Consider the following 13,208-nt stretch of genomic DNA (forward strand, 5'->3'; position numbering starts at 1 on the left):
ATATAGGTGTATCATGGCTTAAATGCTTCCGATAGATGAGGAGCACACCAGGGAGAGTGCTCCTCATCTATCACACACATCTGCAGAGACAAATTCAGCTGATAAATTATGGATTATATCACAACTTTTAATATGAGGCATCCCGTAAAATTTATCTGCAAGAAAGAAGGAAATGGAGTGTTGTTTCTTTTCCCCAGCATGGTCTAATCATGCATAAAACACTACAAATTATCACATTTTACCTCACAACTCTCTGCTGACCCCACATCCTCTTCAAAGCAGCCTTTCTCTCTTATTTTTGAGCCAGAGCTACATTTGCTACCTTCCCTGCACTCCTGCACCTGTGCCTGAGCTCCTCCTTCCTCTCATCCTGCCATGCTCCAGCTCCCTTCCCCTACTGGAGGCTGTAGGCTCAGCAGTGACCACATCTGCCGCCTTTGCACCAGAGCTTGGCTCAGTGGGTTTCTGGCTGTGTGTGACAAGGACACCCAACCCCATGATTCATAGATGGAGGCTGGCTGCCAGCGTTTCAGAAGCCCGTGGGTGTTTCTGGAGGTACACATATGTTCAGCTCGCCTGCTGTGAGCTTCACCGGCTCAGCTATTTGGTGTGTCCTGATGGTGGTGGGAGGGCTTGGGGACATAACAAACTAGGGCAAAATCCTACAAAATACCTTGACAAAATGGCCAGCACAGGTTGCTGAAAAGGAAGGTGTAGCTGGGCCCCTGGCCATATGTGAAGCCTGATGGGGAGCTCAGTGAGAAAAGGCATTGCCCACATACACAGTTTCAGCACAGGCAATGCACAAGAGCTTTTCTGCGATTCCAGAGCCATTTCCACCAGTTTCCTACTTCATCATTACTTGCTCTTTCCCTTGCTCCATTGCTCCTCTGTGCCTCTTAGCTCTATTATCCTTTAACTTATTCTCCTTCCATGAAGGAGATTACTGTGGAGGTGAGGAGGAGCCATAACCCTTCTTGCCCTGCTCAGTCCCTGACACTTTTCTGTTTGTTGTTCTGTCCTGGTGAGTCCCCAGGCCTCAAGTAAAGGACACGCTCAGTGAAGCACTGGCTTCCACAGCCAATGCATAAAACGGGTGTCCCTAGTCTATATAGTATTGCAAACTGTAATGTTTTCATCTAAATTAATGTGGAAGCTTTTAATTACAAAGGAGAACACTATCAGTTTGGTGGCCTCTGGACTGATGTTTATATGTGCCCTCCAAACTGAGGTTGCACTAACCATTTAGTTAGTGCACAGAAGCTGGCAGGGGTGAGACTGGCAAGGGATGAGCAGGCACATGGATACAGCAGCACTTGTGAAGAGCAGAGGATGCAGCCCAAGTCTGAGAGCATACATTAGCTTATACATCTTCCACTAATTGGCCGTGGAAGTAAGTAACTTCTGGTAGTGCTGAAGTGCGCTCTGGATTTGTGCACTCACTGCTCCATGGAGATGGATGGCAAACCATTAATGCACAAAGGACTGTTCTGGACAGTCTGCAGGCAGTTTTACTTGGCAGGTTTGAATATCAAGGCTGTCTCAGTGGCAGGATTGTGTGCGGACACAGAATGGCCTCTGGAAATGGGTCCTTTGTCAGATACCAGAGCCCCAGAACATACTGGGGGGATCCTGACAACTGTTGTTTTATCAAGCAAGGAGAGGGATCTGCCCTTTCCCACAAAGGCACAATGTTTGCTTTTCACATTAGCCCATGCACACTACCTCTCACGTGTGAGTCATTAGTATATAACAGGCATAAAAGCTAGGTCTGCTTAATGGGGAGGATAAAGACAACCCTCTGAAGGCCAGTCCCACCCAAGCTCACCTGATTGCCGGCACCTATGGGTCACACCTCTGTCAGCAGCTGGAGATTACACAGCCGAACAGTTTTCCTCTGCCTAACAGCTGCTGCAAACAGAAAAACCTCAGTGTCAGTGCCACAAAGCCAGGGCAGACCATGGGTGCTTTTTTCCTACCTCAGGCATGGCTCTTTCTGTAACAGCAATGCAGTCTTTGAACATCCTGAAAAATGCAGCTGAGAAATGTCAAACTTGGCAGCCCAAGGATGGACAGGGAGGAGAGATGGGGCTCTGTGTTCTGTAGAGAGGGATTTGAGGGCAAAGTAAAGAGCAGTATGCTCTCTCTTAAGGTATAGATACAGCTATTGCATGCTTTGCTTCCTTGGCCACTGGTTGGTGGTATTTGCATGCTCTATACAACTGAGTGACTAGGATATACCAGATGAGTATGGGATATGGTTAATCCTCTGTTCTCCTTCCCCAGGTGAGCTAGAGTTCTTGGCCCAGCTCTTGATGCCAGCCTCATCATATTCCATCTTAATATTGGTTAGGTTTTTGCCCCTTCTTCTAAGGAGAAGCTCTTTGAGACCATTACTTCTTTCACAGTGAGAGCCTTTTTCCCTATTTAATATCCAATTTATGCCCACCTGCTCCAGCACAAATGCTGTCTACAGATGTCAATGATTCTTCTCCCCTGGTGGTTATTTTCCTGCTCTGCCTGCCTTAAACCCCAATTCTGTTTACAGAAAGGAACTGGATCCCTTCTCACTGTTCATTTTGCCAAGTTCAGCAAGACATGCTCTCTTTCCTCTTTTCCTCTGATTACCTGGATGGCACTTCTCTGTACCCATTCCAGCATGAATTCAGGCTTGCTGAACACTGATAAGCTGAATGATGCCCTAAAACCACAGCAGAATTTTATCCAGTGCCTTGTATGTATTTACTTATTGTTCCTGGAAATATGTGGCTTTCAACATAAAAGACTGTATTTACTTTATTAATAACTACATCAAGAACGTGGCTCTTCCACTTCTGTTTATGTTTAGGACATAAATTTTAATTTACAGCAGTAATGCTATCAATCTCGCAGTGCATGCCCCTGTATTTTATGCTCTTACACTTCATCCCATGTCTGTTACTAGGGCATAACAATCATATGATTCTTTCTGTGGTATTTCCTCTCTATTGAAAATGTCTCCCAACTCTGCTATTAGCAAATTTCATTACACCACTCATCATTTTTTGTGTTGAGCTACCTAATGAAATTACTCAGTAAGACCAATTCCTTCAGCCCCATAATTCTGCTATCAGCCCCATCAGTAGTTTTCACCCCCAGTATTATTCCTTTGGCATTTTATAGTGTTTACGTTAATACTCATCTTCTTGACTTTAATAATTATCTAGATAATACCAAATCAAATGCTTTACCAAAGTCCAAGTTGATAAGATTTATTACTTTTCCTTCATCTACCTTTGTCCGTAAATGCAATCATCTTATCAAAGAAAGATATCGGGGTAGTCTACATATAATATGCCTAGCTTGCACTTTAACCTATTTCCTGATTCCCTCAGTGTTTTTGGTTACTCATGGCTAACATTTGTTCTAAAAAGCCTACAGATTTCAGTGATAAAGATTATTCAGTCTTCAGAAACGAAGGGTAAAGAGCTCTCCAGTTTTGTGGCTGTGTTACAGGCAGTGATTTACATATCCATGCCCTTTAGCCCATTAAGTGTGCTGCCTCTGTTCCCTGGGGTTACATTTTCTTTGTCACAGAAACTGAAGCAATATATTCCTTTGGCTTTTAGGTATCTGCCCTGCTCTTATTGCTGGTGATGCTTTCATTTGTTTCATTTGTAATCATGCAGCTAAAAACCATTTTGGTCTTATTTTCCTTCCTTGTGCTGGTCTGATTTGTTTTATTTCACCTGTACCTTTAATTTTGGCTGTTTGAAGGATAGTGTTCTCTGCTTACCACTCCCTTCTTCTTTCACTGGGCTTTCTGTGTATTCCTAAGATGTCCTGCACTGTCTGCATCACAGCTTTCATCCTATATGGGCATACAGAGCTACGGGTAATATTCTGCCTTAATTTGTCTGGTTCCTTTGGTGAGAAGTAAGATTGAAGGAGTCTCTTCCTTCTTGTGACTACTTGATAGCAAAGCAGAGTATGAACTTCCATTCCCTGGGGTGGTGCCCAGACAGCATTGGTCCCTGGCATCTCTAGGAATGTAGGCTTCAGAATTTAGGGAAAGAGGAGCTGAACATCAAGCTTTTTTGTTTGTTTGTTTGTTTGTTTGTTTGTTTTTGCCAGACGTTGTGGGCTGATGTCAGCAGGACACAAACATGTAATTGTCTCATCTGTTTAACCATGGGTAGAGTTAAGCTTGGGGTTGGTCTGGAGTTTAGAACAAGGGTTTCCAAGTTCAGCCTGGGTGTGTGAGAGGAGCTCACCTGCTGTGAGTGTCCACAGAAACCTTCCCCTGGATGAGGTCCACAGACTATCAACAACCAAATGCTTCAACTCTACCCAAACTGCAAGCACCACACACAACCCTCACCTTATGCTAGTCAGCCTCATGGACATCAAATTACTCATATAGCATAGGCCTGTTTGCTTTCCACTGGGAAATTTTTGCACATAAGCTTTTCCTCAATTATATTCTAAAAACAGATTCTAGAAAGATCTGCATTGGTTTATATACATATAAAACACTAAATTATTGCACACTTAATTATTTTTAATTATAGGTAGTAAATAACAACCATTTATACTGAGTAGCATGTAATAATGCAAAGCAGCTCTTCCAGGATGTAAGGTACAAATAAATAATGTCAGTTTATGTCCCTAAGATCTGACAGTCCAGTCTACATACAGCTTCCACACGGACTTCTTGCAGTCTGCTTTTACTGACTCATGGGATCTAGAAAACAAAGCAACAGTGTTTACTCCACTCATTTTATTTAGTTGAGTTCTCTACACCAGTTCTGATCTGACTACAGATTACATAGGAAGAAGTTTTTTCTTCACACTTAAATTAGTTCTCCAAAAAGGTGCTTAGCATAAAATTAGACTGGATTTTAGCCCCATAGAAATCTATGTAATTCCAAGTAATTTAAGGAATTCAACCTGAACAGACTCAGACTAAAAAGCCAACTGTAAACTAACTATACTCTTTAGGACTTTCTGTAATCTCATGGAAAAGGTTTTTAGGAAAAGCAACAACACTACAGCAGAAATGAAAAATGTGTTTTCTGAAAGAAAACCAGTACTGGTAACTAAAGAGTTAATTTTCTGTAAAACAGATCTGAAATCTCAGGCAAACAGACCTACAAAGACTTTCCAGAATCCAAATATACCTACTCTGTAGGCAGCACAGACTGCAACAAGAAGGAAAGATGTCATTTGGAAATTACGAAGCGAATGCAGAACTAGAGTGTTCAGATTCAAGTAAGAGATCCAGAAATGGGAACAGCTCAGTATTAGTATCCCACAAGCAGAGCTTATATAGAGCTTAATCAAATTATGAAGACAGGTTTGCATACAAAAATTACCAAATGCTTTGGCTTGGTCTCCAAACTGATCTTGTTATCTTATTATACCTGGAAATGGCATTTGACTGAGATAACAAGCAGCTAAACATGATACTGGGGATCACAGCAGATGGAGACATATTAATGTTGCCATAGAAACCATGCAGGAAAGGTGTGTAGGAGTAAAGCATGGAACGGAAATGCTTCTAGGAGGAGGGTATAGTGACTGAAGAACTGGATTCACTCAGCAGCTATTAAGGTTAGTCAAGACATTAACAAAAAAAACCCCACAAAAACACTAGCATTTCTGGACATTGAGAATCATGGAGGAAAGGAGTCCTAATGGTGGGCTGCAGAACAGATGGAGGCAGCAATGCCATGTTTTGCTATAAGACAGGTCAGAAAAAGTCTTCAGAGAAAAGCTGGAGATGGCCATGAGATGGATGAAAAAGCTGTGCAGTCCCTCAACCACAACAGCATGTATTCCCCTCACATCTGCTGGACACACACTGGACTCAAGATGATGGCACAGGAACATGTTTTCCTTCACTGCCTCTTCTCTCCCTGCAGCAAGTCTGTATGTGCTCAGGTGGAGACCCAGCCCAGCTCATTCAGCAGCTGCTCACCTTCCCCGTGCAGAGAACCTGTGGGGTGATTCCACAGTGTGCTACAGGGCTGACTCCTTTCTCAGCAATGAACTCACATGTGCCTACGCTTATTAAGAAGTAAGGCTCTAAGCAGACAAATGTATATTTTTAAATTTCCCCCACAAAGGCCTTGAGTAGGGGGCTATGTTGAGGAAGCTTCTGTTTCACTCTCTGTTGTGGTGAATAATACTGTGGAATAGATACCCTTTAACTCAGGGAGCAGAGTCACCCATAAGCTGTTGAGGCAGCAGAAGGCAAGCCCTCCCATGGTACAGAAGCCCGTACAGGGCTGATGGGCTCCAGCCATCGCCCTTTGTGCTAGAACAGCTTGCACCCTGCCACAGTGAGTGGTGAGGCAATACCCTGAGCTCTCTGACTGGTCATGAGATGGAGAGAAAAGGGCAGGGAGGTGTCCCTGTATGGCTTAAGCAAGCAGAGGGCTAGCACTTGGGGGATACCCAGGATGCACATCAGCTGTCAACAGCAGCTCCAGCAGGCTGCCAGATTAAAACTTTGTATGCTGGGCAGCCATGCAAAGGCAGGCAAAGGGATTGAGCCAAAGTACTTATTGGTACTGTGGCTAGAGAAATATCTTGAACTCTGGTCATAACACAAGTATATCCTGCTGCTGGTAACCTGCCTCTCTAGGACACGCTCTAGTCTTTGCAGGGACTTGGAAGTCCCTGCTAAGACAGGTGTAAGTGCTTTAACTGTTCCCAGGTGGTGGGGCTGGGCAGTGGGCTGAACTGCATACTGTTGAGGTCTAAAAGGTAAAAAGCAATGTGAGTGTGTGATCACCATATGCGGGTGAGCGGGATGGGGTGTGGGCTTTGCTCTCATGTGATGACTGCAGAGCAGTGTCGTAGCTGCATGATGAGGATGACAGCCTTGGGCTGTGGCAATTATTTTTCTCTCCACACAGAAGCATCAAAGAAAAATAGCTACACAGAGGCAGCAAGTCCAAAGAAGCTGCTCTGGAGGCAACACAAGGTCCTTCATTCCTGTTCTTCACTGAGCCCCCCAGGGCAGGGTCATTTCCTCAGAGGGTGCCTCAAAGCAAGGGAAACCACTGGGATTACACTCCTGGCTTCCAGCCAAACTAAGTCTTTGCTGCTGTTGCAGTTTACATTTCCACATCTGGATTGTGTTGGGGTGACGTAATGCTGGAGGCCAGAGTATGACCCAATGTGAAGTTATGCTGAGAGCAACTGAAAAGGGTGCCAAATGTGAGTGTGAAGGACATGAATGGATTTGTGAGTTGCTGCTGCCTGTGAGTCTGGTGCTTTCAGCCGGACATGCATTACAGCAGAATATGATGCATAAAGATTGATAGAGAAGATCATCAATATTACAGAAGAACTGATGAATAACTGTTTAAAAAGAGAACCAGAGATCCCACATGTCAAACAGAGAAGTGTTTTATATGCATGTTAAGATACAGAGAAGTCACATACGCAGTGACTCAGTGATAGTTGTAAAGCTCCTAAATCAAGACATTCTTTCCAATTATCTCTACAGTGTAAAGTACTCTGGTGGGTGAAGTAATTTGTGACACATTCACTTGACCTTACTGATCATTTTCACTATGGTCAGGAGAGCACAGCTCTGCACTCAGTATGCTGAAGGAGAAAAGCTGTTCTTTTAACCAAATATATTTTCTTGCTCTTGTGTTGTGTCATCTACAGTTGTAGTAGGCAGGTATCTTTTATTCTTAGTAAGGATAGGAAGTTCTTTCATATTCGTTATCTAGAAGAGGCCAGAAAACAACAAATGTTTTCCAGACTACTAATAAACTCAAGTATGAGTTGCCTTGAGAAAGAACCTAACACTAAGAACCACTGACTGTACAATTAACAAATGCAGATGTGAAGCACTATTAGGAACATTACTTTCCTGGTCACTTTCTCATTAGCCAGCAGCTCTCCCAATCCAGCAATGATTATGAAAAATCACACTTCTCACGCAATAAAGGCAGACTGCACCTCTGGCTTTCCTTTTCCAGGACTGATGTCATTCCTCCGCATGCCTGTAGAGGATGTAGTTCCCTTAGCAGACAGGAGCAGTAATTGTTTATCTTCAGAGGACCAGCTACCAGAGGACGACATATGTCCAAAACTATGTTAAACTTGGTCTCAGTCAAAGATAATTATTAGGTCAAAAAAAAAAAAATCCTGTCCTACCAACAGGGGAGTAGTAGAAAGCATGTATCATCATTTCTATATAGAATCATAGAGTCATAGACTAGTTAGGGTTGGAAAGGACCTTAAGATCATCTAGTTCCAACCCCCCTGACATGGGCAGGGACACCTCACACTAAACCATATTACCCAAAGCTTCATCCAACCTGGTCTTGAGCACCGCCAGGGATGGAGCATTCACAGCTTCCCTGGACAACCCATTCCAGTGCCTCACCACCCTCACAGGATCCAATTTAAACTTCCCCTATTTAAGTTTCAACCCATTAACCCTTGTCCTATCACTACAGTCCCTAATGAATAGTCCCTCCCCAGCATCCCTGTAGGCCCCCTTCAGATACTGGAAGGCTGCTATGAGGTCTCCATGCAGCCTTCTCTTCTCCAGGCTGAACAGCCCCAACTTTCTCAGCCTGTCTTCGTATGGGAGGTGCTCCAGGGCCCTGATCATCCTCGTGGCCCTCCTCTGGACTTGTTCCAGCAGTTCCATGTCCTTTTTATGTTGAGGACACCAGAACTGCACACAATGCTCCAGGTGAGGTCTCATGAGAGCAGAGTAGAGGGGTGGGATCACCTCCTTTGACCTGCTGGTCATGCTCCTTTTGATGCAGCCCAGGATACGGTTGGCTTTCTGGGCTGTAAGCGCACACTGAAGCTGGCTCATGTTCATTTTCTCATCGACCCACACCCCTAAGTCCTTTTCCACAGGGCTGCTCTGAATCTCTTCTCTGCCCAACCTGTAGCTGTGCCTGGGATTGCTCCCACCCAGGTGTAGGACCTTGCACTTGGCATGGTTAAACTTCATAAGGTTGGCATCAGCCCACCTCAGAAGCGTGTCAAGGTCCCTCTGGGTGGCATTCCTTCCCTCCAGCGTATCAACCAAACCACACAGCTTGGTGTCATCAGCAAACTTGCTGAGGGCGCACTCAATCCCACTGTCCATGTCACCAACAAAGATGTTGAACAAGACCGGTCCCAACAGTGATCCCTGAGGGACACCACTCGTTACTTGTCTCCAGCTGGACATTGAGCCATTGACCACAACTCTTTGAGTGTGACCATCCAGCCAGTTCTTTATCCACCAAGTGGTCTACCTATCAAATTGATGTCTCTCTAATTTAGAGACAAGGATGTCATGTGGGACAGTGTTGAACACTTTGCACAAGTCCAGGTAGATGACATCAACTGCTCTAACCCTGTCCATCAGTTTTGTAGCCCCATCATAGAAGGCCACCAAATTGGTCAGGCAGGATTTCCCCTTAGTGAAGCCATGCTGGCTGTCACCAAGCACCTTGTTGTTTTTCTTGTGCCCCAGTATTCCTTCCAGGAGAATCTGCTTCCAGATTTTGCCAGGCCAGAGGTGAGACTGACTGATTTGTAATTCCCTGGGTCATCCGTTTTCCCTTCTATGTATAATATATATACATTAAGCAAACAGGTGATGAAAAATTAGCTCAGTTTTAGAGCTTTACTCTTTGAACATGGAAAGACTTTGCTGCTCTGAAGAAATGGTACTGATCTGAAGAAATGCTAAGCCAGATTGTAAGCTTTAGAAGAAATCAGCAAGAGCTGCACGTGGTTTTGATCAGATTCTGGACAGTTTCCTAAAATTAAGAGAATGATAAATGATGGCAAATTTGCTTTAACATGAGTTATAATGAAACATGATCCAATTCAGCCATAATCGGGCCTACAAAGATTTGATTTGATGAATGTCCATAAATATATGTTGTCCTATCCATGCTTTCCTTATCCAGATCTGCAGCTCCTCCTCATTTCTTCCTCCTGATCTAGAAATCACAGTGAGTGGAAAGGCACAGGCAGATCGCAGGCAGGGCACTGCTGTAGAACCTCAGTCCCCACCCGCTGCTGTGCTTGCAAGGGCCAGGGTGGGATTTTGTTCATTTTGAGCCACTGAATTATAACTGGGGAAGGAGACTGAGAGCGGTGAACCTGGACACAACTAAAGATAAGAGGCAGCTTGAACTGTAAATCCTTAGCAAATGTAGTTAAGCTGTTAGACTTTCTATGCTATTAAGCATTTTGCCAATGCCATCTTACGATAGCCTCTGGTACTGCAAGTGCAACACCTTTCCTAAAGAGTCAAAAGCAAACGCATGGCGGAAGCAAATGTGAATTTACCCCCCTTTGCCCAGGGACCAGAGGCAGAGGGGGTGCAGAAAGATGCACTAAGGATCTCTGGCCTGCCTTACATGTAGAAATTGTAGGTGCAGGAATATCCTGCCGACTGTCTGTGAGGATTACAAAAGGTCTAGCATGGCTAAGGATATGTCTCTGTTGGGAGCAGTCCTCAAGCAGGGGGAAAATAGAACACACAAGTGGAAATCCTGCATAAGTTCCTTTCACTTCAATCTTTTCCTAGGCAAATCTCAGTGGAAAATGGTGTTGGCATGCATTAGGACACCATGCAATTACATTATATTTTCAGTTAAAATCGAAATTGTCATTGGCAGAGGAGGAACTAACATGTTTGGAGGGAAAGAGAACTTCAGTTCTCAACAAAATTTTCTTTGATGGACAACATGAATCTGCTGATCTGTTTGCCTGTGGTTCCACAGGAAAAAAATACAGCTGAAAAAACCGTCTTTTTTCCCTGCAGTGACAAGCACACTTCTGTAAAGGCAGAAGTGGGGGATTTTATGCCTACCCAGTAGTAATATATTATATCTCTGTAAGAGAGATAATGTAGGTGCAACAGGCAGTCTTTGCCTGGGGTCTGTTAGCTGAGATTGTATCTGTGTGTGCTTGGGAAGGAGGGATGGGTATCTGGTAATTCAGAGCCAAATTAAAGTTTATAAAGACATGATGCTCATAATGTTCCATCCTCATTTGATAGCAAAAGGTAAAGATATTTTGAATGTCACTGGGAAAGTGGGAATGTGCTGGTAGAAGATGGGAAGGCCAGCGCAGCTGTCATGGGGTACGAAGCTGCTGCAAGTAAATAAACTATTTGTCTGAAATATGTTCTCTTCTACGTTTTTGCTTCTATCTACATTCTCACACTGTGAATTTCTAGCACCTTTTGTATGACTGTTCACAACATTATAGGTGTATAGTAAGAGCTGAAGAGGGGAGGAGGGAGTTCAGATGAGATGTGGAGTAGGACAGCAGCCTTACTACCCATTGTCTGATTCTGCTCTCCTCTTCTTCGTGTGCCGATTGCTTAAAGCAAGAACAAGATCATTTGCCCCTGATTTTAAGAAATAACGCAGTCTCAGCCAGCTCAGTTTTAGTTGTCCAAAAGCTTGGCCTGGAAGATTACACACAACCAAACCAATCTCTCCCTGTTAGCTCTGCCACCATTCCATGAAGGAAAAAAACCCGTGTAGCTATTCGCCATATGCAGTAACGCGAGAAAAAATAGGAGGAAAAATTTATTTCCTCGCAGGTCCTCCACGTGCTGTGCCTTTGCTTGGTCTCTGTGACAGCAATCAGCAAGATCCCAGCCACAGGCTCTCATACCCTGGACAGTAACAACACAGCTTGCATCTCTCACCCTTCTTATTCCTCACTTTTTGAGGGGGAATGATTGAGGGGGGATGATTTACTTTAAAATTACTGCAAAGATTTGCTATGTTTCCAACTGAAGCACCGGAGCCCGGCCTAGCGCGCGCACTCTTGCCCGCACTAAAGATGGCGGCGGCGCTGACCCGGAAGGGGCGGTGGGGCCGGGTAGCAGGGTGAGGGAGCTAGAGGGCGGGTTTCCCCAGCCCGCTGCCGCCGTGCGGGAGCCGAGCCGAGCTCAGCCGGGTGGAGCGCTGGGGTGCCGGCAGCCGCCGTCATCGCAGCCCGCATGGGGCGGGCGCGGCCGGGCCCCGGCGCTGCCTGAGCGGGCCCGGCGGGCTGCTGCGTCGGGCTCGCTCCCTGCCCGGCTAGGCGGCCCGCCCGGGGCCGGGGGTGTCCCTGAGAGGGCGAGGAGCCGCGGCGCCATGCAGTGCGCGGACCCCGCGGCGGCCATGAAGGGGTCGGAGGGCGAGAGCAAGCCGGAGCAGCCGCCGCCACCGGCGGGGCAGAGCGGCGGCGGCAGGAGCGGAGGCGGCCGCGGCGCCAAGGGCTGGCAGTACAGGTGGGCACGGCGGGTCGGGTCGGGCCGGGGCTGCGGGTGGTGGGTGAGGTGCGGGCGGTGCGCCAGGAGCCGTCCGTGCTGCCGAGCCTGGCGTGGGGCGCCGGTAGCGCCGCGTCCCACTCACAGGGCAGCCCACGCCCTGTCCGCCCTGAGCATGGTTGTCACTGCGGCTGCCCCGGCTGTGGCTGCCCTCGGCACTGCTGGGGGACACGCGGGGACCCTTCCTGTTCCTCCTCCGGCTCCGGGCTGAGCCCGGCCGCCGCTGTCTTATTTCAGTGTCCTCTCACCGTGGCGGCGGCACGCGGGCGGGCTGTCACTCGGCTCCGCTTTCCGTGCGCCTGTGTATCAGCACAAAGCCCTGCGTCCGGGCTGCAGGTACTGCCCGGAATGTGCCTTTGCTCCTTCGTTTTTGATACTGTTTTCCTCTCTCAGAGCGTGGACACCAGCTTAAAAGTGTAGAAGGCTCTCTGCCGCTTTCCAGCCATGCCAGAAAGCTCAACTTTGTGCCAAGTTTTGGGTCGGAGTGTCTTCTGTAAGAACCTAATAGCAGGGTTGCTTTTTTTTATTGATGTTTTCTATTTGTTGCTGATAGCGAAACTGAGTCTACACGGAGTTTCTGTTTTATCTGACTTACTTTAAGAATGGCTGTGCTTAACATAAATCAGGGCTATTACTCAGATATGGCAAATACAGCAGAAGAGAGCAAAGAAAATAGGAGAAGCTGAGCACACAGCATTAGTTCGAGGCGGATTCAAACAAAAGTGCTTCCTTTGAATGACCTGCCTGTGCATTTGAGGGATTTAGAGGTTTTCGTGTACGTTTTTATGATGTGTTTTCATGTTGAAAGATACACACTGATAGGAGGCCCTCTGAGCCATCGTTTGAGAGGTTTCCGAATCTCTCTCTGCTTTGAGGTGTCTCATACTTGACTGGAGATCTGCCATGTTGC

At 46.1% G+C, this 13,208-nt stretch overlaps 1 protein-coding gene across 1 annotated transcript in view; it reads left to right on the plus strand.

The window, feature by feature from the left end:
• The first annotated feature begins 12,051 nt into the window (after window positions 1-12,051).
• The window catches only part of OSBPL11 (oxysterol binding protein like 11), a 44,245-nt gene continuing 43,088 nt past the window's right edge, over window positions 12,052-13,208 (plus strand). Inside the window, exon 1 of the mRNA XM_034062021.1 lies at window positions 12,052-12,259. Coding sequence (XP_033917912.1) covers window positions 12,123-12,259 — 137 coding nt within the window. The 5' untranslated portion in view covers window positions 12,052-12,122. The remainder of the gene's footprint in view (window positions 12,260-13,208) is intronic.

This window comes from Melopsittacus undulatus, chromosome 4 (genome assembly GCF_012275295.1).
Source record: "Melopsittacus undulatus isolate bMelUnd1 chromosome 4, bMelUnd1.mat.Z, whole genome shotgun sequence".
In the NCBI taxonomy this organism is placed as follows: domain Eukaryota; kingdom Metazoa; phylum Chordata; class Aves; order Psittaciformes; family Psittaculidae; genus Melopsittacus; species Melopsittacus undulatus.